At 44.3% G+C, this 21,467-nt stretch overlaps 2 protein-coding genes across 13 annotated transcripts in view; one reads left to right on the forward strand and one right to left on the reverse strand.

Annotated features, from left to right (window-relative positions):
• NEK1 (NIMA related kinase 1) overlaps positions 1 to 19,808 on the reverse strand; it is a 93,999-nt gene extending 74,191 nt beyond the window's left edge. For 4 of the 7 annotated variants that reach the window (XM_074355778.1, XM_074355780.1, XM_074355777.1 and 1 more), the window contains exons 1-8: positions 19,537 to 19,802; positions 9,428 to 9,572; positions 8,920 to 9,016; positions 6,321 to 6,418; positions 3,084 to 3,167; positions 900 to 967; positions 683 to 769; positions 107 to 161 (exon numbers count right to left, since the gene is read on the reverse strand). In XM_074355778.1, coding sequence (XP_074211879.1) covers positions 107 to 161; positions 683 to 769; positions 900 to 967; positions 3,084 to 3,167; positions 6,321 to 6,418; positions 8,920 to 9,016; positions 9,428 to 9,544 — 606 coding nt within the window. In that variant the 5' untranslated portion in view covers positions 9,545 to 9,572; positions 19,537 to 19,802. Of the gene's footprint in view, positions 1 to 106; positions 162 to 682; positions 770 to 899; positions 968 to 3,083; positions 3,168 to 6,320; positions 6,419 to 8,919; positions 9,017 to 9,427; positions 9,573 to 14,673; positions 15,146 to 19,536 lie in introns of those variants that run through there. The other 3 variants (XR_012503502.1, XM_074355782.1, XM_074355781.1) reach the window with 3 other exon arrangements.
• A 364-nt stretch (positions 19,809 to 20,172) lies between these two features.
• Positions 20,173 to 21,467, forward strand: part of CLCN3 (chloride voltage-gated channel 3) — a 68,015-nt gene continuing 66,720 nt past the window's right edge. For 2 of the 6 annotated variants that reach the window (XM_074355642.1, XM_074355651.1), the window contains exon 1: positions 20,174 to 20,605. The gene's annotated coding sequence lies outside the window, so the exon portion shown is untranslated. Of the gene's footprint in view, positions 20,606 to 21,467 lie in introns of all 6 variants that reach the window. The other 4 variants (XM_074355650.1, XM_074355643.1, XM_074355648.1 and 1 more) reach the window with 4 other exon arrangements.

Raw genomic sequence — 21,467 nt, forward strand, 5'->3', positions numbered from 1 at the left:
CTGAATTCTCCTAGCAGTTAAAATACATTGATTTTTTTTAAAAAATAGAGATACTATAGATACTTTTTCATGTAACTTTAGAAATATTTGAGAAACCCTCACTTACTGCGTGTTTAAGTGTGCACATCTCGTAAAGGACGCACCCCAGAGCCCAGACGTCACTAGGAAAGAGAAGAACGAGAGACCTTCTCTCAGCATCAGAATTTACTTAGTATGTTCTTCATTTAAAGGAAACAAAAGAAGGGGCTCTGAAGTTACTTTCCCTCTCTCTGAGTTTGTTTCCTCGTAAGGAAAGGAGGACCGATTAATGCCTACAACTCACAAGGTTACTGTGAAGACAAAAAGAGTTAATACACAAAAAGCATTTTAAACAGTGTTCAATAAATATTAATGACTATAATTCAACAAGAAGCGACTATCACAAAGAGAAAGACACAGAACGCACTCTATTTCTCATTGTAATTTAAATAATAAAATGATTCTCTCTATAATTTCTTCAGTAAGACAGTGAAATAGCTTCTTTACAATTTCCCTCATTATGTATAGAAAAAGTGTATCTGTGTATATATATATGTTTACGCATGTGTATTATTGATTTTAGAATATTCTGAAAGTTAAAAAATACAGTGTAACAGAAAGATGTAAAGGAAATACATCAAGTAATGAATATCATTTTAAATACCTTTTATTATTATAAGGTTTGTTTTCACAGATCTCAGGTGACAAGTAGTACGGGGTCCCTATGCAAGTTCGAGCCAGCTCCACAGTGCTAGAACACAAAGAGAAAAGTGGAGAAGCTTGAGACACTTGAAGATGTCATAATTATCACCAGTCTATCAGCATGGATTAAAATCTCACTGAAGACATTACATCAAATCAAAGTTTAAAACTGATGTTACCTGTTAAGAACTCGAGCGATTCCAAAATCTCCAAGTTGTATCGTCCCATCTTTGGTTAAAAATATATTCTATAAAAGAGACAGAAAAAAACCCAGAAATATTGCTATAGTCCAGTTCTGAGTTGATGACTTCTGTCATAAAAATGAATCCAGTTAAAAAATAAAGCTGGGATAACTGGATCTCCACATGCTAAAGAATGAACGTAGACCGCTATCACACACCATATGCAAAAATTAACTCAAATCCATTCCAGACCTAAATACAAGAACCATAAGACTCCTATGGGATTGCAGTGAACCTTCAAGCCACTGGCTTACATGATGATTTCTTAGATATGACACCAAAAGCACAAGCAAAAAAAGAAAATATAGGTAAGCTGGACTCCATCAAAATTAAAAACTTTTGTGCAAAGGACACCATCAAGAAAGTGAGTATGTAACCCACAGGATCGGGGGAAATGTTTGCAAACCATGTATCTGACAGAGAATCTGTATCTAGAATAAAGACCTCTTACAACTCAGCAACAACCAAGTAAGTTGTTTTACATCAGGCAGTCACCAGCCACGTGACCCCACTTATAAAGAGCGTCCAGAAGAGGCACATCCACAGACAGAAAGTGTGCTCCTGGTTTCCAGGATCCATCATCCAACAGTGCAGCCAGGAGCTCGCTGGGCAGCACGAGCTGACCCCCACTGTCAGCCAGGAGGTCTGAGTCAAGCACACACTCGCAGCCACAGGTGGCCAAGGCAGGGCTGAGTGGAAGGCGCTAGAAAGGTCTGAAATGGGAGTCGCAGCAGAGGTCGGGAGACAGCATATTCACTTCTTCCTCTTCCTCCTGGGGATACCTGGGTACAGAAGAAGAGGCCTACAGAGGCAGGAAGACAGACACACGGCCTCAACACCAGGAGACAACGCCCCTGCACCCCAACTCTGGGGACTGAGAGCCCCAGCCAGGCAGCCGTGAAAGAAATCCTGATGCAAAGATGTGTGAGCCGTGGAGACAAAACCTAATACACACGAAGAAATCTAACACAAAGAAAAACCACCAACAAAACAATCAGAACAAGAATTCACTCCAGAATTAATCTTACACAACAAAAACTTTGAAGTAAATATATTTTGACAATAGCAAAGAAATAAATGAGGAAATAAATATGCATTTGAGAAGAACAAGACATTATGAAACAAAAACCAACTACAGGAAGAACAGGTACGTATGAAAAGCCATTTAGACATCTTGGAGAGACAGACACAGTCATTACGATAAAAAGGGAAAGAGATGAGACAAGCACTGGTTTACACAAAGTGAGAAAGGGGCTTCGCTGACTCGAAGGAGGCTGAAAAATTCATGTTGAATACAACTTGAGAGAAACAGAGATAAAATGCAGAAGAACAAGTAAGATGCTTGAAGGGACAGATTAAAAGGCTCCAACATCTGTCTAGAAAAAAACCCAGGAGATGACAGTGAAAGTAGCCACAGAGAAATACTGCCTGAAAAAACACCGCTAAACATTGTCCAGAACAATTCTAAAGGAAATACACATTCTCAAAAGTGCACAGGAAGCGGGGTACAGCTCAGAGGAAAAGTCCATGCTTAGCATGCACGAGGTCATGGGTTCAATCCCTAATATCTCCATTAAATAAAAAGTAAATAAATAAACCTAATTACCTCCACCCCCACCCCAAAAGTACACAGCATAAGGAATAAAAACGGAGCCTCACCGGTGCGCAAATTTCTGCGAAATTTCAGAACAATGGGGACAGAGAGGATATCCTAAAGTCAGCCAGAGACAAGAAACAAGGGCAAGAAACTGTAAATTCCTACACAGCAACACGAGAAGCCGAAAGACAAAAGAGCAACATCTTCAAAATTCTGTAGGAAAGTAACTGCCAAACTGGAAGTTTATATCCAAATTATCACTAAGGTAAGAGAATAAAGTCGTCTTCAAATACACAATCTCTCAAAAAATACACCTTCCACACAATCGTATTTTTGGATTTCTCCATCCTAACAAGAAAGTAAACCAAGAAAGAGGAGGCTGCCTGTGAGGAGGATTCCTGGGTTACAGCGAAGGGGGCAGTGACGGGGAGACAGTCTGACCCCGACGGCATGAAACCCACACGGTCTGGCCCAAGACAACGCCCACGCCCACCTAGAAGGTGTTAGTGACAGAATCAACATACCTGTGATTTGATGTCTCGATGAAGAATTTTTCTATCATGTACATGCTTCAGGGCCAAACATATCTGTACAAACCAGTCCAAAATCTAGGGGGGTGAAAAATCAGATCTGTGATTTTTTTTTTAAATTTACACTTCACAGTAGTCTTCCCTTGATCATTAAAAGGATTCAGGAATATCTGGGACGAGGGGAACTAAATCCTTAAAATAATTAGGCTATAATTTTTAATTTCATGGTAATTGATGTGACCAACATTAAGTAGACATTCAGGCCAACTGACGTACACGCTGTGTGCAGCGCCCGTTCTAAGTCTAAACGGAGGATGCTGCTACTGAAGGATCCCTACAGCCCAGAATGCACATGGAAAGAAGTTTCCCGAGAAGAGTGGAAAATGGAAATACTTCATGTTTTAGGAGAGCATGATGATGAGGGACTGTCCTTTGCTGTTAAGTGTAACTTTTTTCTATATAACTAGAAACCATGAGAGGAGAAAGTCAGGCTGGAAATCTGGGCGACATCTCTGGCTTTCTTCTCTCCCCACACTCATCACACATAAACACACACTTGGGAGCTGGCCACTTGAAAGTAAAAGGGCTGAACTGCTACCTCACTCCTAACACCAAAACAATTCCAAGCAGACGGCATTTGTAAGCATGAAAACATTAAACTGCAAAATGAGGGAAGAAAACAGGGCAATTTTCTATAGTCTTCGGTTGAAGCAGGACTTTCAAAACATCATATGAAACCCACAAGTCACAAAAAAAGTTGACTATATAAATTATAAAACATCTGGATGAAAAAACATATAAATAGGTTTAGTGATTATTTGAGAAAATACCTGCAACAAAACTGACAGATTGTTAGTTCTCTAATACACAACAGCTCTTCAAAATCACCGAGCAAAACACTGGCAGCCAAATACGAGGCGGACAAGACGGGCAAGGTAAGTGACGGAGGAAATGGAAGCCGATAAACACATAAACCACACACAACTCTCCCCCTAAATCAAAAAACAGCAATTAAAACAAGATATCACCTGACAGAACAGAAGTTATAAACAGTGCTGGTCAGTGAGGAAGCAGGTCTCTGCACACCCTGCTTGTGAGAAAGCTGACCACAGCCACTTGGCAAAGAATATAGAAATGTTCCCTTCACCGGCCATCTGAAAGAGCAACTGCAGTTCCAAATTCATCCTGCAGACAAACGTCACAAACACAAACGGAGACGTGCAGGGATGTCTAGCCCAGCACTGCTCACCCATCTAAACCTACACACCTAGACGTCCATCTGGGGGCCTGGTCAGAGGTCACCGTTGGCATCACTGGAATACTGTGCAGCCGCTGGGGAGGATGAAGGACCTTGCTGTGTGTACACACTGAAGGGAAAGAAAGGCCCAGAACAGCATGCACGGCTCACTCCTTTTTTGAAGTATGCTCATGTCCATCACACACCTGAACTCTCCGTGACTGTCTATGACTGTGAGGCATGTGCAGGGGGACACACAGCACAGTGACCTGTCAGCAGCAGTGTCTTCGTCAGGGAAGTGGATTTTCAGAAGAATGAAAGTAACCAGTTTTACTTTTTACTCTTCTCTAGCTACTATTTTTTTAAAGAACAAATATTATATTAAAGTAACCTAAAATTAATTTTTAAATTAGTTAAAAAAAACAAACCTCTGAGTTCAGTTTGGGAGGTATTTACTGAGGACTACACAAATGTTTAAGCTCCTTTCCATATTCCTGTAAGGCATTTTAAGTAAAAAAATGATTTTCTGATTCTGAGCTCATGCGGTGGTAGGAATATACTTTTAGACAAATACCTATAATAAAATGCACCCGTCTTCTAACAGCACGTACACTGAGAGCAAGTAATTCCACCAGGGAGGGGTCAGGAAAAGGGCAAAGAGAATGACAACCATGCTCAGGTGCGTCTTACTGCACGCAGTCTACCTGTAATAACACATATGACTGAAACACTGTGCTGTAAGCCAGAAACTGACACAACATGGTAAACTGACTATACTTCAATAAAAAAAAAAAAGATAGAGCAAGGTATGTATATGACCCCATGTGTGACTGTGTCTCGCATACACACTTACACATGAAATATGAACAAGGAAGTCTGAGAGACACCAAAACCAAGTCAGAGGTAACCCCCAGGATGGAGCAGTGGGAGAAGACGACTTTCCACCCCCGAACTTCTGACTAACTTTACAATTTAAGTCTGCAAAAAGAAAAATCTTATAAAAAGAAAATCTTATAACCTTTGGGGTTAGATAGAAGCAGGTTCAAACACCAACTGTGATTTGGGGCAAGCTACTTCACCTTGGGTTTCTTATCTATTAAGCAGAGGAAACCACAGCCTGCTAGTTCAGGGGGGTCACAGAATTAAACGGGACAAGGACGACACTTCCAGCACAGTGTGCCCTCCCTTCCCCTACGCAGGAGCAAGCAAGCAAAATTAAGAGTGGGTGGTATGAGAGACACAACAGGAGTTCAGAGAAGGAAAAGATCACAGAAGATCATGGGCCTATGGGAAGTATAAAGAAAAGGTTAAGACTTGAGCTGAGCTTTTAAAAAAAAAAAAGGCAGAATATTAGTAACAGAAAGTTGGGCTGGGAGGGAGGCATTACCGAAATTAAATAAATAATCAGAATACATACAAAGGAAGAAGAAAGAGAGGTGTAAACGTTCCCCAGTGCAGACCATAAAATGCACGCGCGATAAATATCCTTTAAGTCAATGAAAAAGGTGCACATTAGGGAACAGAAAACAACCAGGCTGTGTAAGTAGAATGGGCTCATATTTTAGAGATCCCTGAAATCAAAACGGAGATTAGATCTAATGCAGTTGCCAGTGCGAGGCTTCCAGGACTGGAGTTACCTGGCAAAGCCACATTTCAGAAAGATACGGTCCAGCAGCAGTGGCCAGACTGACAGGGTACAAAATAATCAATCAGTTACAAGTCACCTACTTAAATATGTATTTATTTACACACGTACATACACACACAGGACACAACATCTATTACACACATAACAATATTATCACAGACGGGACATGAGATGGGAACCGAACCAAGCAGAGGTAACTAAAACAGAAATGTGACTACGATACTGGACTATGCCACCAAACGACCACGCCTAGTCCTCACAGTTAGCACTTGTAGCTACAAATAAACACGTATATAAACAAACAAATGCTGAATTACTTCTCAATACCCCCTACATGCTGACTCACCTGATCCTCTTGAAACAAAACACCTTTCTGGGCATTTATTCGTCTAAACAGGTCCCCTCCTTCACAGTAGTCCATCACTATGTAAAGAGAGCCGTTTTCTACAAAACATAAACATTACATTTCTTTTTTAAAAACATGGATCAATAACAGATGTACACTACCATCATAAGACAGGTAAACCACAAGGATTTACTGTACAGCACAGGGAACGACATTCACCATCATGTAATAAACTGTACACAAGAATCATGTTTTTCCACCCATTTGTCAGAGGTGGGTGACATTGGCTGCCAGCTGGCTGGCCGTGACTGTGCAGCTTTGCTGCATCCACTCAACGACCTGCTCAACAAACACAATAAGAGGCGCTGCGCTGAGCTCTGAGGATGCGGCAGTGAGGTGGCGTCCCTGCGGTCCGGGGGCGCTCCAGCTTTCCTCCTGCTGAGCACTGTCTATCACCGTGACACCTCGGTCCAAAGGACAAAGGACTTCCTGATCTTCCGGCGGCAGACGGGACTAGAAGAGTACTGCTAACCCTTGCCCCCACCCTCGCTCTCACGCAGGAATGACACAGCGCTGCCACCCCCGGGTAAGGCAGAGGGGCCAACCCTGCTGCTGACAACTCAGAGAACAGCCGCCCAGCATTCACCGCTCCTGCTGCCTTGTGCTGACGGCCTGACGCCCCGCAGGACTCACGTCCTACGTCTCGTGCTCGTCTTGCTGCTCGCAGTGTCACAGGTACCTTGGACATACTCCTTCTGATGTGCCAGGGGCTGGGAACCTGTGTGACTGAGCTAAGAATCCAGATACTCTTCATAACTGATATGAAAAGGTGATCCAAATACACACGTGAGAAATCACTATGTGAAAAAAACAAAAACCAGAAAACCGTACAATCCACTACTTGTGAAAATATACGTAGGGTGCTGCCACAAGAAACAAAAAGCAAACAATTACGTACAGTTGCTGTTATTTCTGTGTGCTTACTAGTGCTTGGAATTTTTCTGGAAGGAAACACAAGACAGCACAAGCAGGGGTGACCTCCAGGAGAGAAAAACAGGTGGCTCACGGCAGAAAGAGCGGGCGAATGTTTATACTGTCATGTAACCTTTGGATTCTGTACCGTATACACGTATCAAAAACTAAATAAAACTATCAAAAGATTTCTTTAAAGGTGAGTGTGTGTCTGTGTGAGAGACACAGAGACAGGAGACAGAGAAGGTTAAACAGGCCCTGGGAAAGGGACAGGGAGTGATCCTGACATGAAATGAGCTCTGAATGTTTTCTGATGCTTAAAGCACTCATCATTTATTTGGGGATAAATAACTAGTAAAAATGTAAGGTTAACAGGAAAGTCTTTTCTCCGTGAGGGAAGTACTCATCTGTCTTGTATTCCTTCAATCATTCAAACAGCTGAGGGCCAACTACGTCCCAGGTGCTGTGCACGAGAGGCTAAGGGACACCAGAACATAAGACACCACCCCTGTCCCCAGTGGGCCCATAGGGTATTAAGGAAACACCCTCCAAAAAAACCAAAACAACTACCACCTAGAAACTGCTCAAAACTGAAGCAAAAAGCCTGCCAGGCAAGTGACAACATCTCGGTGCCTGTTAGAAAACGACCGAAGAGGTGACCGGAGGCCACGAGCCAGGGCCAGGTAGAGCCGGCTGACTAACCCTGCAACCCTGACACGTCTCTCCTTTCGCCGCCTCTCACCTTAAAAGCTGAAAAAATGCCAGATGAAGAAAGATAAAGGAATTCAAGGTCCTGGGGAGGACGAGATGGTGAACGCTGCACTTCTTCACATGAGGTATGAAGCCTCATTCCACTGTCACCATAAAGCAAGCAAGCACACCAAGGACTTTACGACACAGCTGCTAACTCACCTCTGTTTTAACAGGTACCAAGTTTATTCAGGCACAGGGGTACCTTACAGACACTGAAACTGGTGATGTGACCTGGAAACACTCATTTAAACTGTCTTCTACTTTCAATCTAGTTATCTTTTAGTTTTGTAATTAACAGGGATTTATGATAATCACGGGGATGACTTCAGCAGGACATCAATAAACCACCCTGACCTGCCTTTGGAGCTGCTGTCTTACCTTAGTTCCCCTCAGTTACCAAATATGACAGTGTGTGATTCCAAAACAGCAACGCTTTGTAACGTCTTAAGGACCTGAGAAGACTCTCCACGTACCTCAGCATTATAGTAATGAGGTACACGGAAGAACACCACCCAGCAGGGCACCTTCTAACGACTAGGATGGCTCTCAGTGGCAGCGGTGGCAGCACGTAAAAGGAGTTTAGTTTAAAAGTTGTAAACGACTGTTCTTGCTTTGTCCAAATTCCCGCACTCACCACACTGGCTCTTTTTAAGCAACCCTAGCGCCAGTGAGCCCTGTGAAGCCATGCAGGGACAGTGTGCTGTCAGTGTTACCCAAGGATCAGCTGACACTCACACGCACAGGTGTGAAACCAGCAATGATGTACTTTTCTTCCTGAGACTAAGTCACAAAATGATTCCTTGAAAGGAAAGTATACAGCAGCGGTCACATGGCTTAGGAGACCTTCTGAGCCCTCCCGCCAAACTGATCTGACCTTCGAAGGACTCCCTGTACTGGACGATGTTCGGATGCTTCATGTTCGCCAGCACTGCAACCTCTCTCCTCGATTCTTCCCTTTCCTTGTTGGACATCTGACACAGGAGGGAAGAGGAAACAGTCAGTGGAACCATCTACATGCAACCTGAAAGTCCCTTAAAAAGAGAGTGGTTAAAAATGCTACCAACAAAGCAGAGTGCAAATACTAAAACACAGCCAGAAGTCGAACAGAAGAGTTGAATCCACTGGACATTTTAAGGTGTTCAAACTAGATTAAGGTTCAGAACAGCAGGTGCTGCATCTCTTTTAAACACAAACACAGTGCACATCACAGGAAACAACCCGAAAGGACTTACAGGCTACTCCGAAACAGCATGTCTCCCCGCAACCACGACAGTCCTTCACTTCAGGTTATGTACTGCCATGTATTTTTTTCAGAGTCTCTAACAATGAGCTCTTTTGTAGCCAGGTTTCTACTAGAAAAACCAAACGGAAAACATACTTACCCTTGAGATGTTGATTTCTTTGATAACATACTGCCTGCCGTCTTCTGTGGATTTAACAAGGATGGCTTTTCCGAAGGAGCCTTCTCCAATCTTCTGTACTCTGACGTACTTCTCCATGGTTCCTCTAAGGCATCTTAATGACGTGCTAGACATCACACACACACGAAAAAGAGTAACAGTGAATAGTGATTAAAACATGTCATCCATAACAATTATAATGGTTAATTCAAATTCTAATTCCTTAGCAATTTGGTTACTCAAAAAAAAAAGATACATAAAATCTTTACTGAAAGTTAAAAAAGTTTTATCTCAATTTTATTCATGCAACCTAGAAATACGTAAAAAGAGAAAAAAGTGACATTTCAATTTTATCAATTTTATAGGAATACCCTGGAAAGTCAAACACCTAATGTACATGGAGAAAGCAGCAAAACTTTTCCCACATGAGCTAATTAGCTAGATTACTTTATTATCTCCCCTAAGAATACAAGCTTAATAAGAATATTTCCCAAAGTTATGTAACTAATCCCCTCTTACTAGACATTTCAGGTTTACAGTGCTTGCTATCATAAAAGGACTTCAGATGAAATTTTTATGTACTTATTACAAAGATTTCCTTGGGATAAACTCCGAATTCAAATAACAGACATGTTACAGTTTCCAACCATACTGCTTACCTGTCTTACAGAAATATTTTCTAACTTGCATTTTGACCAGCAGTGAACAAAAAGTGCCTGCTCCATGTACTCCTTTCACACTGGTTATTATTTATTACATCTTTGCGAAGCAATAAAGGGTAACAGTTAAAGCACTAAACCCTTTGAGTCAGGGAGCCTGGGTTTAAATCCTGGCTTTGACACTTATTTCTTACGTGACCTTGGACAGTCACTTCTCTATAAGCAGCTCAGTCTGTTCACCTGAGTGATGTGAGCAACAACAGCACCAACTTCCAGAAGCACTGGAGGGCTGGTCAACGTCAGCACGGCACTGAGCACAGCCCTGGTGCACGGGAGCCCTGTGTCACCGTCTGCTGTTACTGTTACTCACCGCCTTTGACAGGGGAAAGAGAGGCTCCTTTTTATGTAAAGCTGTTTTGCTTACCAATGAACTTGACAACTTCTTCTACATTTATTAAACATTTATATTTCTTCTCTGTTGAACTATTTATTCAGGTTTTTTGTCCTTTTCCTACTGGGATAGTCTACTTTTTATTAGTTTGCAAAAAGGCTTCTTCTTTAATGAAAATATTAGCCCTTTTCCATCATAAATTTTTTTTGCTTATATGCCATTTGCCTTTCAATTTTATTTAAATATAAGTTTATTTTGATATGAACAACTTATTAATTTTTCAGACAAACACACACACACACACTGGAATATTACTCAGCCACAAAAAGAATGAGATTTTGCTATCTGCAACAACATGGATAGATCTACAGAGAAAGACAAATGGTGTATGACTTCACCTATCCATGGAATCTGAAAAAAAACGAAGAAACATAACAAAATCTGAAGAAAAAAAAAACAAATGAAGAAACATAATAAAAGACACAGAGAATAAACTGGTGTCTGCCAGAGGGGTGGGGGTGGGGGAGATGAATGAATTAAGTTAGGGAGATCAGGAGGTACAAACTTCCAGCTATAAAATAAATAAGTCATGAGGATGTAACGTGAAACACACGGAATACAGTCAACAGCACTGTAAGACCTCTGTGTGCTGACAGGTGGTAACTAGACTTGTCATGGTGATCATTTTGTAATGTATAAAAATATCGAATCACTGTGTTGTGCACCTGGAACTAATACAGTAAGTCAGCTTTCCTTCAATAAAACAATAAATAAAATACAAATAAATAACGTGAAAACTATGAATTCACCTAACTTGCTCTTCCCTATTTCCATCCCACAGCAACCAGACGGCCTATGCACGATCCCCTTTTAAAAGGAGAAAATGGGCTTATCGTGAAGACGATATTAGATTTCTGAGTTTACCATGTCTCTCATTGTAAATTAACAAATCCATGTTCTGTTTTCATCCATTAACAGTAAGTTTAATTTTATTTGGCCTCTGAAAAATGATTCAGTCTCCTTAAATGATGAATTCATATCCTGGGCCTGTGGGACTAAAGGCCCGAACTCTGCCCGTGGTAAAATCACAGGATAAAGAGGCTTCACAGAAGTTTGTGGGAAAGAGCCTTCTTCTGCCTTCGGAAACTTTTCTCTTTCAAAATTTCTATAAAAAAGTCAAAGCTTTTATCAACTTTAAGAGAAACCAAAAATTAACTATTACAATAGCACTGCAGCATCACTAGTGAGTGAAAGAAAAGTCATTCCAAACATACTCTCAAGCCCACGCTTGGTCAAATGACATAATACAACAGCTATCTGGGTACCAGCCAGAATTTAATGATATCTCCAGGACAAAATACATTACTATGCTACTTGGAAAAAGTATAAACTTATCTGAGAAAACTAAATGTCAAAAACCAAATTACATTAAGTAATAACCATATAATGTGATTATTTCACAACCATCATTTTTCTGTGATGTTTGCCAAGAAAGAAAAACAAAAGTAGTCCATTTGCCCCTTCTTCCAAATTTAGTTGCCAATTCCTTTTGAGGGACCCCATAACAAGACAGAGGCCCTACACCGAGTTCTAACGTCTACGCGTTACTAGTAGTGTGTTCCATCACCTCAGGGAAGTGGGCGAGGATCCACTACCCCTGTAGTGAAAAAAGATGACCCTAATTGTCACCAAATAATGCCCAGTGCAGACACCTTTCTGAACAATCAAAGACATGTGGCAGGTGAGTTTCAGAGCAACCGACAATCCCTCCTTTTCTGCAGAGTCTGCACCAGACTAGCACAGGACACCAAGAGGAAGAGAAGGGGAAAACATGAGAAGACAGATTACTTTCGGGGTCTCGCGGCATCTCTAACTAGGAAGGAACTTACTTCCTAGGCATGAGACTTCTCCACTCAATTACAATCCTAGATTTTTGGACCAAATGAAATAAAAGGTAACAACAAAATGCACTAAAGGCTTACACATCCAAAATCATCATAACATGTAACTGAAGACACACGTGCATGCTGTTCTAATTTCATTACTGTAAGAAACCCCAATTATAAATGAATGTCCTTTCCACACTTCTGCTTCTAACACCAGAGGAAATCACTATACCAGCCTGACAGCATCTTAAGGTCTCTAACAATTTCCAAATGCACGAAAATGATACCTATACAGAGTTATCCTCTGTGGCACTGTTTGAAATGGCAAAACTTAAATATCCACAAACAAGTCAAAGAGAAAGAAGCAACATTCACATTGCTTAATGTGGGTTAATTCCTAAGCATCAGAATTAAAAAAAGACATACTATTATTTGTGTATTAAAAGGAAATACATTCGTCTATACTCAAACCTACCTTCACTTACGTGTGCACACATGTATGTAACCCTTACACTTACACAAACACATGCAATTGCCTGTGCACGTGAGCCGTACCCCTGCAGGGATACACAACAAACTGGTAAAACTGGCTGCCTTCAGGGAAGAGAACTGCATGGTCAAGAAGATTTTTCAATCTTTTGTGCCTTCTGAATTGTAAACAATATGAATGTATTACCTATTCAAAGCAATAAAATTTAAATTTAAAAACAATAAACGCTGATAGAAAGAAGCAGGAAAGACACTAGCTACATCAATTCCTCTGTTAAAATTCTTGGACAGTCCCCCATTTCCAAACTTCTAATGCTGACATTCAAAATTTTTCTGTACAGCATCATTCTTTTCAAGTATGTCAACTATGTTCCAGAAAAGAGGTCTTAGCCTCTAGTCAAGTTAGATATCCTTCCTCACATTTTACTAAGACTGTCTTTAAGCCACAAATAAACAATGTTTGACATAATAAAATTCTGTGCACCATGTATGAAAAATGTCGGAGGATATGGATGAAAAACGTAACCTCACCAATCTGGGACGTGAGGCCTCCTCAGCTGTGTATGCTATCTGACGGACAAGCAAGCTGTCCTGAAGGGAAACGCTGGTAAAGAACAGATTTCAAAAAGTCCTTGTGGTACTGCCTGCAACTACAGCCCACACGTACAGATCCCCCAAAACAACAAATACCATTTTGGATTGTGGGAGAGAGTCAACTTATCTCCTCAGTGAGGAAAGTTACTGCCTTATTTCTCATAGTTTGAGAAAGTGAAAACAGGCTTCCTGTTAGACTTTTTTTCCAAAATATTTGATTTTCTTCTCTGTAAGTCTGTTCCTCTCTGTCAGACTATTCAGACAACAACTAACAGCTTCCCTAGTGGAAAGTATCAACGTGTAAATAGTTTACGTTCACGAAATGGTGTCATGTCATGACTCAGATTAGAAGGTAGAAGGTTAGACAGGGTAAAATGCACTTGGAACACAATGTCAATGCATTATTAAAATGACCTCAAAAGAACTCCTGTGGCCAAGTTCCATCATCTTTTCTAAACTCCTAATGGTGGCTCCTGATGTGCAAAAACCTGTTTTCCCACAAAATAGGCTCCTTATCTTTCACCGAGAACAATGGGCAATCTAAAACCAAACAGCTCTGTGGGTCCTCTAATATCAGACGGATCTAAAGTAAAAACAAAGAAAGACTCCTCCTTTGGCTCTCCTCCAACCTCTCTACAGTCCTGCTGCATCACAAGAAAGGCTGTCAATAGTACATAGTGGGTATCACTTTTCATCCTTCATAATTATTTCTGATGCAACTTTCCACGGCAATAAAAAATATTCTTCTTGGGGGTGGATCTTACATTTGAGAATAAAAATTAGGCCTGTATTTAAAAAAAGAGTTACGATGAACTCCAAAAGTAGAACTTTTCATGCCTTACTTACAGAAACTATTTCAAATTATGAAAACTGGAATGTAAGGTTACAGCTGCTATTCATTTTCTAACTAAAACGTGTATGCAATTTAAGATAGGAGACTTACAATGCATAAGCAATGTAAACGACTTCTTAGCCACAGTAACATTTCTAATGTTATTTTAATTTCTTTTGCTACAGCTTTTTAAAGAACATCCAAGAGCAGCTCAGTAATACATACTATTTCTTAGAAGCAACATTTTAATTTAATGAGATGCGTGCACTTAGGGTGAGGATCTCTGCAACCTCTACGTAAGGAAGTCTAGGCAAGGTCCCCGCACCTCCAGAATGACTTCACTGTTCGGCACATCACCGCCTCCCCGGCGCACCCACCTCAGAGACCCAGGGCGTCGGCCGAGTAACGGCGGCGGTCGGGAAGCACCGTCGGGAAGCCGTCCCCCCGAACTCAGAGAGGCAGGGGCCCCCTCCCGCGCTCTGAGCAACTCATCCTGAAGGAGAAGCCAGGTCGGCCGGCCTCCGGCTGCGGTCCGAGCCGCCCGCCAACGCCCCGGGGGACCGGTGCGCGCCGCCGGACGAAACAAACCGGCTTCCGAGCCCCTGGCAACGCGGCGAGGGGAGTGCCCGGGCGCCGCCCCCCAACTTCTCAGAGGCGGCGGCCGACAGCCCCACGGGGCGGGCGCACGGGGACTGGGCGCTACCTGCCGGTTTGTCCCCCCGCCTCGCCACGCCGTGGGGCGCTGGGTCCCGGGCGACGCGGGGAAGCACGCTGAGGTCCTGGCTCCGGACTCCACAGCAGGCGCCCCAAACCTGGAGCCAGTGCAGAGGGCGGGGCGTCCCGGGCGCGGGCGTGTGACGTCAGCGCGCGGAAGCCGGCGCGGAGAGGGGGCGGCCGGGAAAGAGCGGCGGGGCGGGGCCGAGAGGGGGCGCGGTCGGGGGCCGGGGCGGGGCTCTGCAGGTGCCGGAGGCTGCGGGGGCAGCGGAGGAGAAAAGGAGCCTGGAGCGTGAAGCTGCAGTAGTGAGGCCGCCCCAGGGGCCGGAACTCACTGACACAAGGTGGATTATTGGAGTAGAGAATGTGATAAATTCGCCCCTCACATACTGCACAGAGAAACGGGCTTAAAAAAAAAAAATCCTTGAGGGCTATTACTTAGGGATGCCACATTTTAAAAACTAGTTTTACGTTAAAAAGCAAGACTTTCTCTAGTGTATCTTGGATGATTAAAGCAAGAAACTATTTTTGTCTTGAATTTTTTTAAACGTATGACGTGGTTTTCTGTATCTTTACATCCGATGGCTGTGTGCATTACTTGCCGGTATATGTTGAGGTTTGGTGGTCTAAGAATCTTTCCTCACTGCAGAACTTTGAAAGATAGAAACAGACTTTACAGTAATAAGGGATTAAGTGCGGTGTCGTCCTGAGTAGCCCTCTGGCTAAAGTGCCTCCCCTAGAGTGACCCCGAGATCCTGGAGAATCCCAACGTGAAGCTGGAGGAGGGTGGTGGGTGAATCCACCTGTTATTCTGCAGGTCGCACCTGTTGTATGTGTTGACTGTAGCCTGGTGGAGACACCACAGGTTTTGCCAGAGACACCGATGTAAATGGTTCTGACCTTTGCTTCAGATAAATCCGCTCCCTTCTCCCTCATGCCCTTCCACAACACAGCAACCCCTAAGACCTCTCTGGGTTCTCCTGCCAGCCTTTGCTGTAGTCGTGCTTAAAAGAAATATTTTATTGCTAGCGTGGAAACTGAACGGTTTTGGCTTCTTTGCCAGAAGATGGCACTGCAAGTCATCCAACCTGGCAGGCAGGGAAATTGGTGTATCTCCTCCCCTCAGTCTTGGTGCAAAAGACTTGTTTTCCTCATTTTCTGACTTCTAGGCTAACCTCCTGTGACCCTCTCCCACCCACAGTGTGTCAGTAGGAATTCTGGTGTCTGAATGCACAATAACTCTAGTTCTACACACACCCCTTTGTACAGCAAAGCAATGTGTAAACATTGCCAACTGCTAATCTAAGTAAAATCTTTTTTGCTGCTTTCATGAAGAATGATTAGTCAGATACTTCTTCTAGGCTCCTGCCATAAAGTGTTGGTGGGAACATAAACTGCTACAGTCTTTGCAGAAGGCATGTTAGCAATATGCACATCCTTGACAGCAATTTCACTTCTAAGACAAGTGGGCAAAGATGTGTATACAGGGTAACCATCGTTGTTTATAACCAGAAAAAGTGCAACTATCTAAGAATAAGAAATTGACTGAATACAATATAGCCTAACAATAGAGTATTCTGGAAACATTAAAAATGGTCATTGGGGCGTATTTATTGACATAGAAAGAAAGGTGCCCTTGATACATTGTTGAGTAAGTAAGGCAGGTTACTCTAACTGTAACAGAGCAAAGGTATCCTGTGCCTGAGGCACAGAAAGCCAAACTCTGACAGCGAGAGTTTGCAGCAAAGTTTATTGCAGGGCTCCAAGCAAAGGAGTGGGAGATAAGCCCCAGATCCACTCTCCTGGGGTCTTTGAGTTAGGGTCTTTTTTTTTTTTTAAGGGTAAGAACAAAGAGGCTGGTGTTGATCATCATCTTGTGACATTTCTTAATCATGTTTTTGGGAGTCAGGATGTCCCTGGTTTATGATTCTCCAGCCAGATGGTCCATAACTGGAGGGTCTATGAGCTCATCTTGCCCTGGAGAAACAACTTGAGTTTGTACATTAACAATGACATCCATAATGACAATTTTAGTACTCTTAACAGTGTCATTGACAACAACAGTGTCAGTCATCTGACCCTGGCTGACTAGTGCTCATTTAGGACAGAACTGAGGTCAGAGGGGACAAGAAAGGGGATAAAGTTTTAGCTAGAGATTAATTGTAAACTAGATAAGGGAACTTGTTTTTAGGGGGACTTGGTTCCATAATCTGAGTTAAAAGGATTACCTGATTATTTTTCTTTCTGGTTTATATATTTCTATAATATGGTTTTCTTTTTACAAGAATGTGTTTGGATTTCTTTAATTCTTTTTATTTAAACAATTTATTGGATTTTTCTTTCAAACAACAAAAAATGTTTTTTTCCTTGCAACAACCCAATTACACAAGCATACAAAGATTCTTAGGCCCACAGTCTGCCTCCAGAACTCACCCTGTGCTCACTCCAATCCAACTATCGTACTCAGAGAAGAAAGGGACACTCTCACCACTGTGGAAGGTGGCTGTGGGTTGAGAACCGTGACCCCATCTTCCTTCCTCTACATTGGGCACTGGAACACCTACAGCTGTCCTCGCGCCTAGCCCATAGCAGCTTTGGGAGCAAGTAAGTTGGTTCTTCAGTTTGGTCCACAGAGGAAGAGGAGTTAATGGATTATACTCGGAGACTTGTCTTCACCTGATTTAGAAGAGATTTTGGACTCTGAGCTGATGAAATTTAGATTTAGAGGAGGTTCTGGACTTCAAGCTCATAATATATTAGGATGAGACCCTTGGGAACGCTGGGAAGGGTGACTGTTTTATCCGTGAATCATTAGGGGCTGGGCAGGGCGGGGTGGGGGGGGCAGAATTCTGACATGGCCCCAAGACTCCCAGGCCCTGATGGACGTGCCTGATATAACTGCCTCTCCTTGAGTGTGGGCTGGACTGTGAATACGGAAGATTTCACTTCCATGATAACCTTATTGGTCAATTGACTTTAAGTTCATTAAAAATGAGAGTAAGGTAGGTGGGCTTGAACTAAGTACGAAGCCTCTTAAAAGAAGTCAGAGAGATTCAAGGAAAAGCAAGGGAAGTTCTCCTACTTGCTTTGAAGCCATAAGCTACTCTGATGTGAGCGGGCCACATGGTTAGGACTTGAGGACCATCTCTAGCTGCTGAGTGGTCCCTGGTTAACAGCCATCAAAAAAGCAATGAAACAGTGCCTCAGTCACAATTGTGTCACAGGACCCCGATTAAAGCCCTTTTATGTGATACGTCATATGCAGCTATCAGAAAGAATGAGTTAGATCTAGAAAGTTGATTTTAATGCTTATTGAGTGCTATGTGCCTCAAAGATGCAAAAAATATGTATATACAAATCAGCTGTTCATTATTCTCTCGTGCTTTTACTGGAGGCCCCCAAAGTGGACATAGTCAAAAAGCATTAGTGTGTGATACAGAGTTTGATACAATTTGGTAGGAAAGCAAAGAGGGAAACTGGTTTGAAAAAAAAAAGCAGCAAAAGATTTTTTGGTTGACAATTGGTAAAAATTAAATATGAACTAATATTCAGATGATATCAGGGATTTGTTGCTAATTTCCTGACTGTGATGATGGTATTATGATTGTGTCGGTGTGTTGGAGGCGGTGTTATTGTCAGGAGATGTATGTTTAAGTATCTGAGTATCCTAATGTCTGCATCCTACTTTCACACGCTGCAGGGAAAAACTACACCCCAGTATAGATGAAGCTAATATAGTAGAAATTTGGAATCTAGATGATTCACCTTGTCATGCCCATGACTAAAACGTTTCCACGTCCTATGCAGGTACTATGAGTAAGTTGACAAGTTTTAAGTTGCCTTTTAAAACATTTATTTTTAGAGTGTTTATCATACACTGTAAAGAAATGAAAAACCATATATGAGTATGCAATGAACTCATTTCATACTTTCAGGTTTTCTGGGTTTGAAATTATTCATAACAAGATTTTTGGAGGAAAAACTACTCAAAAAACCCAGAAAACTTTCCAGTAGCTCCAAGTTACCTGGGATAAAACAAACTGTTGGGCACAACCACGGACCCCGCACCATCCCCCGCCTCCTCATCCCCTTCTACCCACGTTCAAGTAACTCCACGGACACCTTCGGCTTCACACTTCTTCCTCTTTGCCACCACCTACTGCTGGACACCCTCCTTGCTCCGGGTCAGAGGTCACAGAGGTGACCCTGTGGGAAGTCAGTACGTCCCACATCGCAGTGCTCTGTCCTCTCATGTCCACCGGGTACTGCTGGACAACCCCCAGCTCCGGGTCAGAGGTTACAGAGGTCACCCTGTGGGAGGTCAGGACACCTCACACCGCAGAGCTCCCGTCCTGTCCCGTCGCGGGACCCGGGGTCCTGGACTGCGCACTGGCACGCGTTAGGAGTTCCACGTGTTTGCTGAAAGGAAATAAACTCAGCTCCGCCGTGTCGAATCCTTGCATTACATGTTTTCTCCAAAATACTCAATTTCCCAGCATTATTTTTGAGAATTCATAATGGCTAACCTGGTACCGGCGCGGAGCCGTGGCCGCGGGAGAGCGCAGGGAGGCCCGCTTCCCTGGAACCAGCACTCCCACCACAGCCGCCTCGCCTCCGCACTGCCTGACGCCGCGGTCCCGCCGGCACCGAACCTGAACTCCGCGACCCAGACTGAGCGCGGTGCCCTTCGGGAGCGCCGCCCGAGACCACCGCCAACCTCTCGCGAGGTCGCCACTGGGACCACCGCGCAGCGCGAGGGACTCCACCTACTAGGAGAAGAGCGCGCCCCAGATGGCCCCGCCCCCGGGCGCCCCGGCCCCGCCCACTGCCCCATACGGACCGTCACCTGTTCCCTCGAGGCCCGCCCACTGCTTCCCACAGGGCCCGCCCCCTGCCATCTCGACCCGCCCACTGCTGTGCACGGCCCGACCCTGTTCCCATAAGGCCCCCCAACTGTTTCCCACAGGGCCCGCCCCCTACCTCTACACGGCCCGCCCCCTATTCCCACAGGGCCTGCCCACTGCTTCCCACGGCCCGCCTACTGACTCCACAAGACCCGCCCCCTGCTCCCGGAGGGCCCGCCCACTGCTCCTCCACGGCCCAATGGGCGCCGACGCGGCTCCGACCCAGGCCGGACGCCGAGCGGCCGTTCACGGCAGCGCAGTGACGTCAGGCGCCGACGCACCTGTCGCCGGCTCGCGCTGCTCCGGTGAGCTTCTTGGGGCCGGAGTGTGCGGAGCCCGCAGCCCTCCCGCGCGGTCCCGCCGCCCGCGCCGCGTGCTGAGGGGCTGCCGGGTGGCGTGCGGTGCTCTTCCTTCGCGAGCCGGAGCATGGCTGCACCTGCGGGCCCCGCGGAGGGAGGTGAGGTCGGAGGCGGCCGTGTTTAGTTCCGGGCAGGAGCGCGGAGCGCGGGCCTCGGGAGCCGGCGGCCGAACTTGATGCGGCCCCCGCCCGGCTGAGCGCCCTGCGCAGCGGCACAGCCGGGCGGCCTGCCGCCCTCGGGAGCCCGGGCCGGGAGTCGGGCCGCGAGCAGGTGCGGAGCCGCGGGCCAGGCAGGACGCGGCTGCTGGGGTTGCTATGCCTCTGAGCTGCCAGGTGAGTGGCGCCGGCGGGGCGGGGCGCCGGTGTGGCATACGCGGGCGGGCGGGCAGGCCCGAGTTGGTTCCCGCAGCGCCGGCCCCCGCTCAGGTGTGCACCGCAGCCTCACTTGCAGCCCTTGCGGCCGAGAGGAAGTAGGTGCCGGGCTCCGGGAGTGGGCTTTCCCTTCGCTGCCTGCGCCCAGGCTGAAAGTCAGAAGCCACTTTCTCTTTCTTTAGATTTCTGTGTATATGGAGACATTCGGGCCGGAAACACCTTAGACTCAAACTAATGTTGTGTATAGTGTGCTTCATTTGTGCGGCAGTTTAAAACCGAGGTGCGTAGATGGTTACTCATACATTATGTCTGTTAGAGGCCGAGATTTCCGTTTCAAAATTCTTCTTTGTAAGAAATGAATCAATGGTGACTGTATTTTTTTTTTTTTGGTAATTCAGTAGTTCATTTCTACAAACTATACAGTTTTTTGAGCCAGTTACCGTAGCATCGTTGTGGTTTATGTCACTGGTTGTCGAATCCCCCCGGAAGTACTTTTCTGTTCATCTCTAAAGAGGTAATTTTAAAGATTCTTTTCCTGACGAGGTCGATATGGAAATAACTGATGTCAGTCAATTTTACTTGCCTTTGTGAGTCACTGGAGAATACTCTGTGTAGGTCAAGAGTCCATATGAGTTTAAATGTTCTTTTATCTGTTTGTTTGTTTTCATATTCTTTTTCATTGAAAGTAATTACAAGATGTTGAATATAGCTCCCTGTGCTGTACAGAAGAAATTTTTTTATCTGTTTTTATATGTAGTAGTTAATATTTGCAAATCTCAAATTCCCAAATTTATCCCTTCCTCCCTACTCCTTTCCCGCAAAC

This window comes from Camelus bactrianus, chromosome 31, assembly GCF_048773025.1.
Source record: "Camelus bactrianus isolate YW-2024 breed Bactrian camel chromosome 31, ASM4877302v1, whole genome shotgun sequence".
In the NCBI taxonomy this organism is placed as follows: domain Eukaryota; kingdom Metazoa; phylum Chordata; class Mammalia; order Artiodactyla; family Camelidae; genus Camelus; species Camelus bactrianus.